This window comes from Cololabis saira, chromosome 9 (genome assembly GCF_033807715.1).
Source record: "Cololabis saira isolate AMF1-May2022 chromosome 9, fColSai1.1, whole genome shotgun sequence".
NCBI classification, from domain to species: Eukaryota; Metazoa; Chordata; class Actinopteri; order Beloniformes; family Belonidae; genus Cololabis; species Cololabis saira.
The window spans coordinates 11,942,265-11,961,599 of record NC_084595.1 but is presented as its reverse complement, the minus strand read 5'-3'; the positions used below and the strand labels follow the sequence as shown (position 1 = coordinate 11,961,599).

At 38.4% G+C, this 19,335-nt stretch overlaps 2 protein-coding genes across 3 annotated transcripts in view; one reads left to right on the top strand and one right to left on the bottom strand.

Annotated features, from left to right (window-relative positions):
* The first annotated feature begins 1,860 nt into the window (after positions 1-1,860).
* On the top strand, positions 1,861-6,962 carry ogfod2 (2-oxoglutarate and iron-dependent oxygenase domain containing 2). Its single transcript, XM_061730499.1, has 7 exons — positions 1,861-2,082; positions 2,192-2,248; positions 3,771-3,881; positions 3,968-4,067; positions 4,842-4,966; positions 5,088-5,345; positions 6,298-6,962. Exons 1-7 carry the CDS (start codon positions 1,948-1,950, stop codon positions 6,562-6,564), a joined length of 1,053 nt encoding a protein of 350 aa, XP_061586483.1. The 5' UTR covers positions 1,861-1,947; the 3' UTR covers positions 6,565-6,962.
* Positions 6,963-8,119: 1,157 nt separating this feature from the next.
* The window catches only part of slc4a5a (solute carrier family 4 member 5a), a 77,709-nt gene continuing 66,493 nt past the window's right edge, over positions 8,120-19,335 (bottom strand). For both annotated transcript variants that reach the window (XM_061730496.1, XM_061730497.1), the window contains 4 exons: positions 18,907-19,080; positions 18,337-18,510; positions 18,176-18,234; positions 8,120-9,323 (listed from right to left, as the gene is read on the bottom strand). In XM_061730496.1, coding sequence (XP_061586480.1) covers positions 9,158-9,323; positions 18,176-18,234; positions 18,337-18,510; positions 18,907-19,080 — 573 coding nt within the window. In that variant the 3' untranslated portion in view covers positions 8,120-9,157. The remainder of the gene's footprint in view (positions 9,324-18,175; positions 18,235-18,336; positions 18,511-18,906; positions 19,081-19,335) is intronic.

Sequence of the window (19,335 nt, the reverse complement as noted above, 5' to 3'; positions counted from 1 at the left end):
TTTGCAACTTTACAATTTGAAATCCGTATTTAGCACTGCCCTTCAGTGGTCAGATTGTATGATGACAATTGTCTGTCTCCAGTAATTAATTGAACGTCTTGAGTACATTTTGCATACTGTAGTTTGCAACCACTAATCAAAGCTACTTAAATTACAAATTTTAAGGCAGGTAGTTGAATGGATTTCACCCAGAGATATTAAACATGTATTTGCTCGACTTTGCTGTGACAAAGTTTATCCTTCAATTCAATTCAAAAGTCGTGATTTCGAACAGGATGGTAGTATAATGTAACATACTTAAACCAGGAATGCAAGAGACACTTTTTTCATCTTTTTGTAGCAGCAGCTGTCTTTACATATTTGAAAAGGAGTAGGAAGACATAAAAACGTACCTTCTCTGACACAGTGCCACATTTTTGACACCAGTAAGAGACATTTGAGTGTTCTGGTATGTCTTTAATATAATTTAAACTGCTGTATACAGGTCTATTATATTGCCTCATTGTGAAATGTAGTGTTACCTATTCATCATTAGTGCCATCAACCGCTGCAACTAGTAACATATAGTATGGACTGTCCCCCAACTTTTCTACCATTGTTCAAATCATATTTTTCAGTTTCACTCAAATACTTTTATCTTTTCTTTTGGGAATTTGTCAAAATTCCACCAATTGTTACAATATTTTCCCTGTAACATTTAGTGAAGATTAAATTAGATGATATCTGCTATCTGCATGTTTAGTTTTTTGCAAGTTCTATGCGGGTATACTAAGGGTACTCATTTTTTATTTCATCAGCATTGAATATGTAGCACCCATAGCAAAACAGGTACTTATATTGCCAACATTTGTTTTAAATATATATATATTTTTTTTAAATTTCTTTTTAGCTTCAAACTGATTTCTGAATATTTGAACACCGCATGCTCATTTATTACCCAATAGTCCGATATTCAGATATTTTAAGACCAAACCGTGTTTGACCCATTGGAGAAATGAGCTAAAACTCTTGAGTAAGTCCTTGAGTCCTGTTAAAGAAAAGAAAGCCCTTTTTCTTTACTTGAATGATATGATTTAATATGAGATGGTCCTTGTGAGTTATTTTTTTTTTTTAATTCTATTTTTATTTTATGTTGTACGATAGATTCTCAGGGTATATTTCGTAATACTGATGTTGCTCAACCCAAGGCAAAAGTTTGTAATTCTGATATAACTTTTATGTGCCTTGTTTGTTTGTATCTATGTTTCAATAATAATAATAAAAAAAACCTGCCCGTTTTCTGGTCCTGGATAGATGGGAGGTTACTCCCAATGATCCTCTCCGCAGACCTAATTGTCTGTATATGAGAGCATCCACTCTTTTTCAGGTGCCGCTGCACTGCTGCACATTACAGGACTGTCTCAGAAAATTTGAATATTGTGATAAAGTTCTTTATTTTCTGTAATGCAATTACAAAAACAAAAATGTCATACATTCTGGATTCATTACAAATCAACTGAAATATTGCAACCCTTTTATTATTTTAATATTGCTGATTATGGCTTACAGTTTAAAATTAAGATTCCCAGAATATTCTAATTTTTTGAGATAGGATATTTGAGTTTTCTTAAGCTGTAAGCCATGATCAGCGATATTAAAATAATAAAAGGCATGCAATATTTCAGTTGATTTGTAATGAATCCAGAATGTATGACATTTTTGTTTTTGTAATTGCATTACAGAAAATCACAATATTCTAATTTTCTGAGAGAGTCCTGTATACATGTATATTCGCTTATGATCCATCTGTTTGGAGTTATCAAAAGGCTTTTAATTTGAAAGATGACTAACCGGAAAAGGCGCGTTTCTGGTTGAATGACGTAGGACGTACGTATCGTTGACAGTTTTCAGTTTCAGTGTTTTGATGTATATTTGATTCAAGTAAAACAGTTTAAAAAAAGTGAAATAATGACAAACGAAGAAGACAGAAAGCCCCAATTTTACACATGTAGCTGCTTCACTACGGATAACATTTTCCTGGAGGAATACAAACTCCACGTTCGCTTCGTGTCCGAGCAGCAGTTCAGAGGAGACTACCAGGCTGTGCGTGGACGGACTCAGCTGCATTTTAAGTTTTCAAATAGTATCTGAGGAGACATGTCTGATATGAATGATGCAGTGCTGTATCTGTGTGTTATTTGTTGTAACGCAGGTGTTGAGCAGGCTCGGCTGTGTCACGGAGCAGCAGTTTGATGATGTTCTCCATCAGGTACGGGAGTGTGGCGTTCAGGGGCATCACGGGAAAACGAGCGCCCGTGTGGTCTTTTATCACTACGTGGGAACGTAAACTTTATTACGATAGGATGGGCTTTAGGTCATAAATCGGTTACTAAATATAATTTAATTCCGTATTTTAAGAAAATAAAGTTTTAATTTACTAAATTAAATGTATTTTTTTGTGTACAGTACTTGTTTTTGTTAAACCTTCACATATCACATTGCCAGAGGTGTCAAAAGTATTCACATTCATTACTCCGGTAGAAGTATAGATACTAGAGTTTAAAAATACTCCTGTAGAAGTTGAAGTATCAACTCAAGTTTTTTACTCAAGTAAAAGTATAAAAGTACTGGTTTCAAAACTACTTAAAGTATAAAAGTAAAAGTAATGTAAGGGGGGAAAAAGCCATTAAGGACAAAAGCCATTGAAAATGAATGTATCTTAGTATAATGCAAATATATTAAAGAACCATATATGTGTACTATTGAGCATTAACATGTGTTTCAGAGAGCAGGAGATATGATGACTAGTTGCCTATAAGTATTGTAATGGTGCAAAAAGTCAAACTTCAGAGGCATGTTATCATTTATTCTAACCTTTATTGGAATGTACATCCAAGTTTAGTTGCAGGAATCTGAGGGAACGGATGTAAGAACAAAACTGGACAAGAACATCTGAAACAACCACAACCAAATTCACCTTATCCGGATGGAGCAATTTAACTGGATAGTTTTTTTTAAAGGCCGAAATGAAATAGAGTAACGAGGCTGTTTTTAAAATGTAAGGAGTAAAAAGTACAGATAATTGCGTGAAAATGTAAGAAGTAAAAGTAAAAAGTCTTCTGAAAAATAATTACCCAGTGAAGTATAGATAACCAAAATTTCTACTTAAGTAAGGTAATTAAGTATTTGTACTTTGTTACTTGACACCTCTGCACATTGCAGAATCTTGACATCACCCATTGGTTGTAGTTGGTTGTTATTCTGCAGATTGTCCTGTTGGCATCCTGATAGAGATCAGATCTAACGAGTGGATGAAGCTAGTAACTCTGATGAACTCTCACCACTCATAGAGTCTCAGAGTAATCAATCACTGTGCAATAATAATAATAATAATAATAATAATAATAATAAACACAATCATATGCTGTAACAATGCACCTTTCATTAACCATGTCTACCTCATTCTGCTGGTCCTTTCACTTTAAAAAAAAAATTGTATGTATGTTAATAAGAGCTGTCATTCGTCTACTTATTGTACAGTGAGCGAAATAACCAGAGTCAAATTCCCTGTCTTGTTTGACCTGACTTGGCCAATAAACCTGATTCTGATTCTGATTCTCTGTAGTAACTTTGACCGCATGTCATGACAGGGCAACATAATGACATTGTGATATTTAGAATAGATCTTATTTTATGAACTGATTCAATAATGATTGTGATATGAGTGACATAAAGTGTCTTCCCTTGCACCCCGACTCACTGTAGTTGCACCATGTGACTGCCCTGTTTAGATTTCCCAGGAGGTGGACAGACGGAGACGTCTAGGTGTGACATCGGCTGAGAGAGCTGCTGTCATAGAGCACAGCTACCGGCCCCTCCATCCTCACATCTACCGTCTGCAGGTAGTCTCTGCACCGGCAGCCCTGCTGGAAGCACCTTGCCTTTACCGCCTTGCTGAGACTCTACTCGCATTGCATTTCCCCTGCAGGAGTCCTACCTCACTCCAAGGTTCAGGCAGATTGTTGAGTACTGTCGGAGGAGCGATGCCACAGAAGAAGGAGTCTCAGAACTGTTGGAGGAAGAGGCAGGTGAGCTAGAAATTGTAAAAAAATTAAAAAAAAAAAAAAAAAAAGGCTTCTTTTCATTGCTCTTGTTTCTATAGATCAAAATGTCAAACTATGTCAAACATGCTTGCAGACCTCTCAGCTGGATTTATGGATTATGAATATTCTTATGGAATTGAATTTTCTATGAATGTGTGTCTGTATTTACGTGTATGTACTGTATATATATGTGTACCGATATATATACTGTATATATATATATATATATATATATATATATATATATATATATGTGTGTGTATATGTAATTTTATTTTATATATAATTGTACTATATGACAATATAAGGGGGGGCTGAACTTGATAAGCTTTGCTTCCTTCAGCTCCTTCTCGAACTTGCACTTCATCGTAATGTGCTATTTTTTTATATTATTATATATACCGTTTGTTTTATGCTTGTGCATGTTTGAGACAAATAAAAATCAAATCAAATGTGTAACAGCTCTAAATCACAGTCTTCAGACCATTCAGACATTTCTAATAAAAGTAGAAGTGAGAAGCCGTGAAAGTGTCATTGTTCTATGGTAACTTGGGACGTGAGAAAATAAGAATTATAGTCGTGTCTGCTCCTCAGCCGTGTTATGAAGCACAGCTTCGTAACGTTAGAAACTTCCCATCCTCCAGAGTCACAAATGCAGAATAAGAATCAAAGGTATTTCTCCCGTGGATACGTAGACGGGCCAATGCATTCAGGATGTTCATAGAAATGTTCACATGCACTATTCCCTCTGTGTTCCAGCCCTGAGGGTTTATCGCCTCCCCGTGTTTGAGAAAAGCTTCTGTGACGAACTGGTGGAGGAACTGGAGCACTTTGAGCAGTCGCCAGCCCCTAAAGGACGACCCAACACCATGAACAACTACGGAGTAAAGAGTCTTATCTTTGAAAATGAAAAGCATCATGTGTTTAATGTTCAGAGGGCTTCAGTAAAGCTCGACATCAGCAAGAGGTTTTATTAAGGGACATGCTCTGGATCTTGGTTCTCAGATTCTCCTGAATGAGCTGGGCTTTGACGAGGGCTTCATCACGCCTCTGCGTGAGCAGTACCTGCAGGTTCTCACCTCCCGGCTGTACCCGGACTGTGGGGGGGGCGTCCTGGACAGTCACAAAGCCTTTGTGGTCAAATACGACATGAACGAAGATCTGGACCTGAGCTACCACTATGACAACGCCGAGGTGACTCTTAATGTGTCCCTGGGCAAGGATTTCACCGGGGGCAACCTTTATTTTGGGGATATGAGACAGGTGAGGCTGAAGTTTGGTGCTTCTTATAGATCAGGGGTCGGCAACCCGCGGCTCTAGAGCCGCATACGGCTCTTTAGCGCCGCCCTAGTGGCTCCCTGGAGCTTTTAAAAAAATGTTTGACCTTTTTTTTCCTTTTTTTTTTTTTCTTTTTTCCGTTTCTCCCTTTTCCTTTCCTTTTTAATCTTGACATTTAGACTTTTTTCTCAAAATTTTGACTTCTCAACATTTAGACTTTTTATTTTCCGTTTTTTTCTCTTTTTTTCCTTTTTTCTTTTTTTTCTTCCTTTTTTCCTTTTTTCTTCTTTTTACCTTTATTCTTTTTTCCTTTTTTCTCTTTTTTTTCTCCCTTTTTCCTTTCCTTTTTAATCTTGACATTTAGACTTTTTTCTCAAAACTTTGACTTCTCAACATTTAGACTTTATTTTATGTTTTTTTAATCTTTTTTTCCTTTTTTGTTTTTTCTTCTTTTTTTCCTTTTTTCTTCTTTTTTTCCTTCATTCTTCATTCTTCTTCTTTCTTCATTCTCAACATTTAGACTTTTTTCACGAAAATATGACTATTTCCTTGACATTTCGACTTTTTTCTAGACATTTCGACTTTTTTCTCGACATTTCGACTTTTTTCCTCAAGATTGAACTTCAACATTAATCTTGACATTTCAATTTTTTTCTCGAAATTTTGACTTTTTTTCTCAACATTTCGACTTTTTTCTCAAAGTGCATAATGAAAAAAAAAATTCCCCCAGTTATAACTAATATAGATATATGCAGCATGTGTTGCCTTCATTCTAAGGCTTATACATACAAGACTTTTAATTTTTTGCAGCTCCAGACATATTTGTTTTTTGTGTTTTTGGTCCAATATGGCTGTTTCAACATTTTGGGTTGTTATAGATGATTGCTTTAATCTGAGTGATGCGATTGAGGGTTCGTTGTGTTGCTGGCTCCCGCAGGTGCCGGTGAATGAGACGGAGTGCACGGAGGTGGAGCACAGAGTGACCGAGGGCCTCTTCCACCGCGGCCAGCACATGCACGGAGCCCTGCCCATCTCCGGCGGCCAGCGCTGGAACCTCATCGTCTGGATGAGAGCCTCGCAGGAGCGCAACCGGCGCTGCCCCATGTGCAACAGGAAGCCGTCGCTGGTGGAGGGAGACGGCTTCGCTGACGGCTTCACTAGACAGCCGGAGGCGCCGCTGAACGCATCATGCGTGGTGTCATGATGGTATCCTTGAACTGCATTCTTCTACTATTCCACATTGGAATGATTATTACTTTTTATTGGTTCATTAATTATTAGTCAGGCGGTCAGTTAATGAAGTCATCTTTATGAGACTACACACTCAAGTAAAATACATTTTAACCAGGTGATAATGGAGCTACAGCCCACCCTCTGTTTATTGCCCGCCCTCTTACTGCGTTGAGGCAGACGGTTGTTTTGTGGTGTTCTCTAGCATCGATCCTGTGATTGATTAATGGATAAACGGCTGTCAATCTAAAAGTGTGTGGAGGGAAATGCTCTTGTCGTACTTCATAAATCACATCTTCTCATTGTGTATGAACCAGCCGACGTGTTCGGTGGTGTTTGGAATGTGTGGGAGGATGAATAAAACTTTAAAACTCTGCAGCCTGAACTTCACTTTCAATGTATTTCTCAGCCTAGTACCCAGTACTTTTATCGAGTGAAGAGACTGGTCAGGTGGTGATGATGATGATGATGATGATGATGATGATGATGATGATGATGATGTTGATGATGAGCGTTTTCCGTCACAGTTATGCTGCCTTAGTTTTTTATTTCTGTGTTTGATTTTGGAATCCAAGAAGCCGTTTTCCTGGCTGAAGACCCAGGAAAGCCATCAAAGTAGAGTTTTGCAGGGTTTTGTGAAACCTACATGATTTAGAAACCGATATCAATATAATAATGATTTAAAGTCTTTTTGAATACCACCTTGCCTGCACTTGTGTGAGTAGGACTCTTCCTTTATGAGCTCTGGTCATGATTCGTGTGCGAGGGCTGCACTCGTACTCCCACCAAAACTCCCTCCTGTGCCAAAACGTCTAACTCACATTAAATATAAAAATCTAGTAATTAAATATTTAAATGATGCAATGACTAGTGGTGTGATTTGTCCCACACCAATTGTTCCTCGCCACGGTGAACCAGTGAAACAGCTGCACTGGTGATGGTTTTCTTTAGTGTTCATCAGCATAAACCCCTGATTGCAACCAGAACCCGAGCTTCTCATCTTCACTTCTGTGTTAGTGTTTTAAATCAAGTTTGCTGAAGCTCTTTTTTCCCATCATCCCCCTGGTTTTAACACAGCGTGTCCCTGTTTGATAACTGCGTGGACTGTTTCTTATTTACACTCTACAAATCTTTAAGAAACCACTGTATCAACAACAGGTTTCTCTACGGAAGAGTATTAGGGCCAGGCAGGAGAAAAATAAAAATAATATTTTAAAGGAGGAAGATTTTTTTTTTTCATTATGCACTTCAAGAAAAAAGTCGAAATGTCTTGAATAATGTTGAAGTACAATTTCAAGAAAAAAGATGAAATGTTGAGAAAAAAGGCAAAATTTCTACTTTATTCTTGAAATTATATTTCAACATTAATCTCGACATTTCGACTTTTTTCTGGAAGTGCGCAATAAAAAAAATCTTCCCCTCTAAAATATTTTTTCTCCTGCAATGCATGGCCCTAATACTCTTCCGTACTTCTCAAGTACTTTACATGTGAGGGAAAAAAAAAGATATTCCACAGTTTATAATGACAAATGTTTATTTAGTTTATTTAAACCCGCGTGTTATCTTACATGAAGCGCTCTGGTTTGGGTGACCCACGCTCCCACACAGCGTGAACCTGTTACATCTGACACGTTACACGTGTCGCTTTTCAGAAACGTCACAGCATCAGGGTCTTTTGGTTGTTTCTTTTTGTTCCTGGAAAAATGTGCCAATGTGTGGTGTTGTGAACTGAAGGGAAACGGGGGAAGGAGAGCCGGCTCAGTGGGGTCAGAGAACACAAGTATTCAAACATGCCTAACACAAAGATACGGGCTGAAACCAGGGGGCGTGGCCTAGACCTCACGTGGCACTCATTCCCATTACTGACGCGGAAACAGTTTCCTGCCTTAAAGGAGCTTGAGGCAGGATTTATGAAAAAAATGCGTATACATTTTAAGTTTTCTAGTAATAATGTCAGATGAAGTGTTCCAAACCAAAAAGAATGAGCCCTCTAGTGTATCTCTCCGTTGCCTTGGAACAGGCTGTGTGCTGCAAAATGCGCTGCAATTCTGGGCCCGAATTTCCCGCGCTGTCCTGCGGATGTGACGTCACATGACGCTGCATGCGCGTTCTCCCCGTTCTCCCGTGCCGGCTTTGCTGTTGGCTACAGGAACCCCGATGGTCGTCGTGGCGCTAATGAGTCTCATATCTTATTCTTGCCTCAAGCTCCTTTAAATTTAGTGTCTGTACATGAAGCTTATTTCAAATGATGTAGTGTAATTACAATGATAGTACAATATCTGCGCATAGGTAGCAGTACTAAAGTTACATTTCTCACAAATATCCTAAACAGATCAACTTTTCCTCTTAATAATTTACAATATATAAGTAAATAAATAAATAAATTCAGTTTTTAACACACTATACACAGCACAACATACCAAAAACACACTATTTGAGAAGGAGATGGTGTTTACAACTTGTTCCGAGGCATCAGTCCCATGTCGGCCTGAACGCTGCTGCTGCAGGTCAGAACCCGGCTGCGTTCAGTACACGGCCTTTTCTTAACAAGACACCATGTCTTGCATTCATAACGTGGTCTCACTGCTCAAGTCTCGGGGCCGGTGGTGGTCCATGTCTGAATCGTAGTCCGACTCCATCTCGATCTTGACCTGGGGCACGGGGCAGCCCATCCCTCGGCCCCCCGGCATGGCTGGGGACGACGGGCAGGAGATCTTCAAGTGCAGGGTGATGCTGAGGAAGGGCAAGCTCCAGTTACCACACATACCCACAGCCAAAGACACGGAGGGGTGGGGTGGGGTGGCAGAGGGGCTCGGCTATGAGGCATCGTGACTAGCAGCCCAGGAGCTCAGCGCTGAGCTACAGATCGGGAGCTAATGAGTGAAACAGGGGTGGAAGTGTTTCTGCAGCCATGATGCCTCATGCTGGGAGTCAGCGCGGCTACAGGTGGTTCGTTACGGCCCTGTCCGTGTGATTCACCGTTTGGGAGGACAATCTTTTCATTTTCAATCTTTATTGAACTTCACAAGTTGAATCTGCCTAAAAAGAAACTAAACTTGTCACCAAAGTGGATTTCTTTCAAAATAACGCAATGGTATAGAACAGGGGTCGGCAACCCAAAATGGTGAAAGAGCCATATTGGACCAAAAACACAAAATACAAATATGTCTGGAGCCGCAAAAAATGAAGTCTTGTATAAGCCTTAGAATGAAGGCAACACATGCTGCAAGTTTCTATATTAGTTATAACTGGGGGAAGATTTTTATTTTCTTTATGCACTTCGAGAAAAAAGTGTAAATGTCGAGAAAAAAGTGGAAATGTTGAGAAAAAAGTTGAAATGTTGAGAAAAAAGTCGAAATGTCGAGAAAAAAGTTGAAATGTCAAGAAAAAAGTCGAAATTTCGAGAAAAAAGTCAAAATGTCGAGATTAATGTTGAAGTGCAATCTCGAGAAAAAAGTGGAAATGTCGAGAAAAAAGTGGAAATGTTGAGAAAAAAGTTGAAATTTCGCGATTAAAAAGGAAAGAAAAAAGAGAAAAAAAGGAAAAAAAGAAGAAAAAGGAAAAAAAGAAGAAAAAAAGATTAAAAAAAAGAAGAAAAAAAGGAAAAAAAAAGGTCCAGGAGCCACTAGGGCGGCGCTAAAGAGCCGCATGCGGCTCTAGAGCCGCGGGTTGCCGACCTCTGGTATAGAAGAAATATTCAAATGCATGTAAAGCACTTTGCGACTTGTTTTTGAAAAGCGCTTTATAAATAAAGGTATTACTATTATTATTAAAATCTCAGAAAATATTACGCATAATCGTTACTCAAATGGCCAAGTGGAGAAAGCAAATGCAGTACTTTCAGTGCAAAATACAGTTTTGAAAAGGAATGACCAATAACCTAACTCCTTCAATCCTGTTTGTTTGTGTAAAAACATAATAAAAATCACATGACTGGAGTTATTAATGAGGATAATAGAGTCTCAGACGACTAAAGACCTATAACCCCTCATCTCTGAGCCGTTATTTCTTTAACACAATGAAAAGTGATTTAAGAAGGGAAGCTGCAGCCCGGTGCTGTCGATCATGAGCTGATGGTCAGCAGGTGAGCAGACCTCCACAAAAACCCAGGTTATGTTGGTTTGCTGCTCTGGAGCATGCACTCAGCCGAGAGGGAAAGATGTATGAAAATATACTAGGGCTGTCAAGTTAATAACGCGTTAATTTAACGTCCTCTTTACGCCAACAATTTTTCTAAAGCACGATTAATGCGCAGGGTAAAAAAAGTACTCGAGTTGTAAAAAAAATCAGGGGGGATGGTGGATTTTATCATATGGGGACAGATAATTTGTGCTGATTACAAATATTATAATATATTACAAATAATAGCGCTGACCAAAACACCTGCAGAAATACTGCAGGAATGTCATAGCAGCAGGTAAATGCAGCCTTCTGTAAGCTTTAAATATCCACTGGGCTTACATCAAATACATCAAAACACAAAAATAAAAAACAGTTTTCTGAACTTATCAATATGACTCTGTCCTTCACAGGATAAGTAACACGGATCACTGCAAAAACTCAAGATCTTAACAAGAATATTTGTCTTATTTCTAGTTAAAATGTCTCATTTTAGTAAAAAAAAAACTCATTACACACAAGACTCAAACAACAATTTTCACCTGTTTCAAGTAGATTTTCACTTAAAATACGTAGAAAAATCTGCCAGTGGAACAAGATTTTTTTGGTTGTAATGAGAAGATAAATCTTGTTCCACTGGCAGATTTTTCTACTTATTTCAAGTGAAAATTTACTTGAAACAGTTGAAAATTGTCAAATTAGTTATTTTTCTGGTGTTATTTTTCTGGTGATGACTCTAAATGTTGAAATAGCAGTAAAACCACATTCATTGATGAAATGACATAAGGGATGGAAAGGGCGGATGGCAGTTTTACAGGGGGGGATGATTTTGACCGTTTTTATTTCAGGAGGGATGCCATTCCCCCTCATCCCCCCTCAACTCGAGTACAGCGTATATAAAAAAAACACCTGAAAAACATTTGTTGCTGCGTCTCAGTCTTGGAAATGTAATCATAGCAATCACGCTGCAAAAAAAATGGATTTCAACGTTTTGTGAAGAAGGCTGATTTGTGCGCCGCTCCGAGAAATGTGAAAGAAATAAAAAACGAACCAACATCCCAGACCAATGTTCATATCCACGACGACACAATTAGAGGAAGACTGTTCTGTCTAAAGAGGACGTGGAAGAACTCCCGAGGTCCGGACGGGCCACAATACTTGTGAAGCAACGGTTCATGAAGGTTTATGAAGGAACGACACAAAAGTGGGGATGTTTGGCCTTAATGCCCAGCACCACATTTAGCATCAATATCCCCCGATACTGTCGAGCAGTCGTGGAGGGGTGAGGATTCTGGCTGTTTTGCTCTTGTGAGGTACATGTGAGACCAACTGGGTCACGAACCAGGAAAATGATCCAAGACACACCCGCAAATCTACAAATCTACACGGAAATGGCTGGAAAATAACAGAATCAGAACTCCTCTATGACCATGCAAAAGACTGAAGATGGCTTCTTTAAATTACTGTTGACTTCTGTTGGCCACATCCTAACTTGTTGATCATGGGTCTACTTAATATTGCCCTTTTCCTGTTGATTGAATAATACATAATGAGTTGGTGAAATAAATTATATGAGGCTGCATTTGAGGCTTGCTAATGAGCTCATGAGCTTCGCTCCAAACAGATGATTTTAATTAATTCATGTTTTTACCCAACAAACAGCATTAAAACAGGACGTTCTTGCTTTGGCACCTGACTGTATTTGCAGTGAAGCTGCTGTGGATTCAGGCGAGGGCCGCTCAGAATTTCACCGATGTGCCAAAAAAGAATCAGCACGTGCAGGAAAAAGAAACAACCAAAACAATGTTTGCAGCATGTGAAGCCACTTGTCCACAACAAATACTCAAAGCACGCTAGTAAACATCAAACTAAACACACACACATGATCTTGTTCATTTACTGAAATTCCAGGTTAATAATATTACATGAGGACGACTGCCGAGTGGCTTTCAGACACAGAGCAAACTAACAAGCATTTCACTTCACCGCCCCCACCTCGCTGAGTTTCAGAAGTCTTCAAAAGCAGAAACAGATCAGTGAGATGCTCGGCTGTGAGTACAGAGGGCAGTGCAGTGTGCGTCACACATTTAGGGCATGACACGGGAAGAGGAGCATCGGGGTTACACTTTACATGACGTGTACTTGTGTAAAACTATGTGGAGAGGAGGCAACAACCAGGTGAAGACGCTGACTCGTGAGTAATATGTCTAAAACTGGGAGTGATCACATCTACATCGAATTTACATTTTACCTGTGAATGAACAAAGTCAGGAAAAGTAAGAAGCAGTACAGGACACTTTGCTTCAGGGGTCTAGTAAAACTTTACATTAAACTGGAAATATGCGACACATGACAAAAGTATGTTCTTAAGATGGTCAAATAAATGAATTTAATGTAATATGCCTATATATCTATATCTATATATAGGTCTACCTGAGTTTTGGGATAGATTTCAAACATTGCTATTATCATCTGATAAGGCTTATAACTAAATGTAAAAAGTACAAATGTGCACGCAGGGGTCAGCTCACCTAATTTACAAAAAGATCCTGTCACTCAGCTGCAATACAGAAAACTTTGGTTTATTTTGAAGCTGATTTTTGCATTTTAATGAAAGTAAGTGAAGTTTAGTCGGAGACATGAAGGACAATTCCCTTTTTCAAAATAGCCGAGACACTGTAAAATGTAAATAAAAACAAAGTGCAAATAAAGATATATAATTTACAACAGAACATAAGTGTCCCTGGGGGACATACACAGCATTCTGAATTGAATTGAATTTGAATTGAATTGATACATGAAAATGTTTAAACTGTCTCATCGTACGAAACAAGTAAAGTCATTTTGAGTCGGATCACAGTCACACGTCTCAAGCCGTGTTTTTATTACCCCCGGATTGGAGCAACACCTAAATATTGCAAAGAACATCTTGTAATGGAAATGCCTCTTATTCGTCAAACTGTCAAATATCTCAAAAACCTTTTTGAGCTTTCAAGAGGTGATTTTCCAGATGTGCCGATAACCATTTATCTCAAAAACGTCATGGAAAAGCTTTTTGCACATTTCCACGTCTCTGGCAGTGCTGGATATGACGTAGTCGGTCAATCTAAAGTCATCTAAATGTAGTTTCCAGCTGTTTTTTGGCCTCCTTAATACAACGTAATTATGCTATAACACTACGTAATCATGCATTAGCTACAAAAGGGCTTTGCCTCTGTCCTACACACCTGTGAAACATCCTGGGCATTTGTGAACATTGAGACTGTTTTAGCTCCATAGTTAACAAGCCAGTCTTTAGTCCAGAAGATTTGGCACAGTTTCCAAGAACATTTTAATTTGGCTTGTGGCCTTGAGTTTGTCACGTGTTCTTTTGTCGGGATGTGGAAATCCCTACATTATGATTTATTTACATTTCACAATGTCACAGAAGTTTTGAAATGGGAGTTGTTTGTAAGAAAAGCTTCAGGAACCTCACTGTGGAAATGTTAAATCCACATGTCCCCGATAAAGGAAGCAAAACCTAAAAGCCATCTCAAGTTAGGGGAAGTTTACAAGCTTACAAGGCTGCCAATACTTAATATTTAACTGTATTGCGGTCAAAGAACACTTTTAAGTTCATAAAAAGGCATATTTACATTCTGCTCGCATGCAGTCATGTGAGAAAGAAGTTTACTGTCTATCATTAAGGAATATAAATACAGAGACATTTGTCACTCCTCCGTTAAAGAGAGAACATCCCACAAGGGTCGCTGAAATAACTTTAAACCAACAAATGTAATAAATAATTATTTACTGAAAATGGACTAATGAAAATCGGATAATGCTTTTAAACTGTGGCCCAAAAGAATCATAAACAAAACAAAAAATAAATAATGAAACCGATCTCAACAAATTAGTTGGTACCCTCAACTTTTCACTTGTTGCACAACCTTGTCACTGATTTCCAGAGGTGTCAAGTAACGAAGTACAAATACTTTGTTACCTTACTTAAGTAGAAATTATGGTTATCTATACTTCACTGGAGTAATTATTTTTCAGACGACCTTTTACTTTTACTCCTTACATTTTCAAGGAATTATCTGTACTTTTTACTGCTTACATTTTAAAAACAGCCTCGTTACTCTATTTCATTTCGGCCTTTAAAAAAAAACTATCCAGTTAAATTGCTCCATCCGGATAGAGTGAATTTGGTTGTGGTTGTTTCAGATGTTCTTGTCCAGTTTTGTCCAGTTTTGTTCTTACCCGTTCCCTCAGATTCCTGCAACTAAACTTGGATGTACATTCCAATAAAGGTTAGGATAAATGATAGATGCCTCTGAAGTTTGACTTTTTGCACCATTACAATACTTATAAGCAACTAGTCATCATATCTCCTGCTCTCTGAAACACATGTTAATGCTCAATAATACACATTTATGGTTCTTTAATATATTAGCATTATACTAAGATGCATTCATTTTCAATGGCTTTTGTCCTTAATGGCTTTTTTCCCCCTTACATTACTTTTACTTTTATACTTTAAGTAGTTTTGAAACCAGTACTTTTATACTTTTACTTGAGTAAAAAAACTTGAGTTGATACTTCAACTTCTACAGGAGTATTTTTAAACTCTAGTATCTATACTTCTACCTGAGTAATGAATGTGAATACTTTTGACACCTCTGCTGATTTCATTGTTTAATCTAGCAGACGCAGCGAAGCCGGACCAGGACGCCTGCACGTCTTCTTGTCTCTGACTGCTTCACTTATGCATCTCTGAACATAGAGCTTACGTGACGTGTCTCATCTGTCTAAAGGACATTGTCCCTGATTGTTTGTGGCTCGTCAATATGCTTTTGACATATTCTAATCTTGTTTTTTTATTATTTGCTTTCAGCAGTGGGGACGTCCTCGGCTGTCCACTTCGGATCAGATGGTGATGGATGTTTGTTCAGACACTGATGTACCCTGACCTTGGAGTTCATCTGATTTGGGCTTTTCGGTTTCCAGTCATGTTATCTGTCTCTTCGGTTTTTCATCATTTGTACTCTGGCTGCCAGGAATGAATGAATGAAATGTACAAACTTTAGTTTAACACTTCACTATGGTCCCATTATTCTACATATTTTCTAAGGATACATGATTTGGGGTAAATGATCCTGTTGAACCACAATTCAAAAGCACTGTCTGATAATCATTAGCTGATTTTAAGTAAATTATCATTCATTATTACTATTGTCAGTGTCAAGTTCTTTCAGCGACTATTGTGGATGTTTCTTCTCTTAATGGAAGACTACCAACAAGTGTGCCCGTGCCTGTACATTTGGACCTCACTAATCCTTAAAACAAGGTAAATACAAGCCTAGATAAACAACATCTAATGACACACTTATTGTATTTTTTTCAGAAAAGGCCAAAATGCAGAAAAGTGTGTGGAAAAAGGTAGTTGACCCTCTACCTGTTTAAACATCAACCACCTTCATAATGTCGATAGTTTCTTGGTCTCTTGGAGCTTCAGGCGTGTGTGAGAACTATCCCAGGGAGAAATTACATTACTATTTTAACGAAATTAAAACTGTCTGAAGTTAATTATTCCGCACTGTGAAAAATGATTCACAAAAAAGTCAAGACAGCTCTGAGTCTTTCCGTGAGTGGTTCACTCGTGCTGAAAATGCTCAGCTGAATTTCCAGTAAATGCTCAAGGTAGTTCTGAGGACATATCATCAGGGATGTACTTCGGTTTTTCACACAGTGATTCTGCATTTGAACCTTGTATTTGTTCGATTAATAATATAATTGTAATATGTCATGTCTTGTTGTCCATCTAAGGTTGTATTTTTGTCCTGTAGAGACGTCATTTCAAAACTTGGCAAGGACCAGATGATTTGATTTAGTCTTAATTCAAAAGGAAAAAAAAACCTAACTTTTTTACATGACTTCTCGTCTGACACACAGTGACATATCTTTTTGTAATCTGGGATACGGACACAAATATAAAATAGAAAGAAATTAAAAACTACAGTTCCGGACTCCAAAGGTGGATCCAAATACAGAACCTGTAACTAAACTAAATGGAGTTAACTACATTATATTAACAAAACTTTTTCTGTATGTTTTGAATTTGTTTTAAAATGTTATATTTGTTTCCTTATGTGTTCGAAATAAACAATTCAATTAATCAATTATATATTACACCCCGCAAGGGAGCAAACAGGGTGAGCTGACCCTCTATTTGTGCACATTTCCTTGTGTGCCATTATATCTTTAGATGCATGTGTCCATGTAATCATTATCTATACCCGCTTCTTCCTGGTTAGAGTCACGGTGATGTGCTGGAGCCTTTTCCAGCTCCCTTTTGGTGAAAAGCAGGGATACACCCAGTACTCGAGTTGTAAAAAAAAAATCAGGGGGGATGGTGGATTTTATCATATGGAGAAAGATAATTTGTGCTGATTACAAATAATATAATATATTACAAATAATAGCACTGACCAAAACACGTGCAGAAATACTGCATGAATGACATAGCAGCAGTTAAATGCAGCCTTCTGTAAGATTTAAATATCCACTGGGCTTACATCTAATACATCAAAACACAACAATTAAAAAACAGGTTTCTGAACTTATAAATATGATTCTGCCCTTCACAGGATGAGTAAAATGGATCACTGCAAAAACTCAAAATAAGAATATTTGTCCTATTTCTAGTTAAAGTGTCTCATTTTAGTAAAAAAAATCTTATTACACTTAAAACAAGACTCATCACTGGAAAAAAACAACAATTTTCACCTGTTTCAAGTAGATTTTCACTTGAAATAAGTAAAAAAATCTGCCAGTGGAACAGGATTTTTTTGCTTGTAATGAGAAGATAAATCTTGTCCCACTGGCAGATTTTTCTACTTATTTCAAGTGAAAATTTACATGAAAAAGGGGTGAAAATTGTCAAATAAGTTATTTTTCTGGTGTTATTTTTCTGGTGATGACTCCAAATGTTGAAATATCAGTAATACCACATTCATTGATGAAATGACATAAGGGATGGAAAGGGGGGATGGCAGTTTTACAGGGGGGATGATTTTGAGCGTTTTTATTTCAGGGGGGGATGCCGTCCCCCCTCATCCCCCCTCAACTCGAGTACTGGATACACCCTGGACAGACTGCCAGTCTGTTGGAGGGCCGTGTATAGATGAACACTTACTCCTATAAACAATTTTGAATCACCAGTGAGCCTAACATGCATTTATTTGGACTGCGGGGTCCACCCATACACACACACACACACACACACACACAAACACGTATAGGGAGAACATGCAAACTCCCTGCTGGGATTTGAACCAGGAAACTTCTTGCTGCGAGGGCGCATGTATGTGTGCTAAAGTGCACTCTGTGTGGCTGCACGCTCGCAGTACGCTCCCCACTGAGACTGTACCACATCGGGGTAGACAAGGTCTTTGTAGGGGATGTGCAGTTTGAGAACACAGTACCTGCGATCCACGTCTGAGTCAGAGCCGGGCGAGTGGTTGGCGTAGCCGTGGTACTTCTCCTATAAACAAACAAAAGCACAGACACGGTGCAGACGCAGGTCAGACACTGATGCCACCACCCATCGTCCCTGCAGGGGGCAGCAAGAGCTCGCACTTCACACCTCTTCCTCACTGTCCTCGGCTTTGGGCTTCCTCTTCTCCTTGTCCTTTCCCTTCTTCTTGTCATCGTCCTTCTTCTTTTTCTCCTTATCAGGCAAGAGGTCATCTATCCAGGCCAAGTCATGCTGGGAGAAGATCATGTCCAGTATCTTTCGGACCACCATCAGACCCAGGATCTTGTGTTGGACAGAGACACAAAGGCCTTGCTTTACAACTCATTAACATTCATCTCATTTCTGCGCTTTGCTCTCAGCGGGATTTAGCTGAAAGGGAAATGTAGATGCCATTAAAACAAATCCCTTAATGCGTGTCATGAAAAGACCACCCTTTTTATTCACTCTTTCAAAGTCACATTAAAACATCTTTGATGAAACATATGATCAAACCAAAATTCAATCAGTTATTTAATCAGTATTCATATGGATATTTCGCTTGACTCACAAAAACAAACAACCCCCCCTTTGTTGATATAACTCCTGAAAAGGTTGATGCTTATTTTCTTCATACATAAATACATAATAAATACCCAATACATGAAAAATAAAAAAGTGCAGACTGATAGATACACGTACCATAACAGGAAATATGATGGCTAAGAAGGTTGACTTGAGGACCCAGAGCACAGCCAGACATATAATCTGAACCAGAGTGAACAGATGAACCCTCCTCAGGGGAACGTGACGGAGGTAAGAGAAGTCAGGCTGGTGCTTCGATGGCATCAAGTACAATTTAATTCGGTCCCAGAACTGTAGATACGAACGACAAAAAAAAGGATGGAAAGAAGATTTGAATGAATGAAAATGACTGAAATCCTAAAAGATCACCAACATGTGTGGTGAACAGGGTTGCCACCTTCCAGAAATAGTAATAAGGGACGCCCTGATTTCAGCAGCGCAGGAGCCAAAATAAAAAAGCCCCCAAACTTCTAAACTGAATAAAAATGTGTTTATTTTTATATAAAATTTTTATATAAAAAAACAAAATGCTTTGATTTCAAGTTT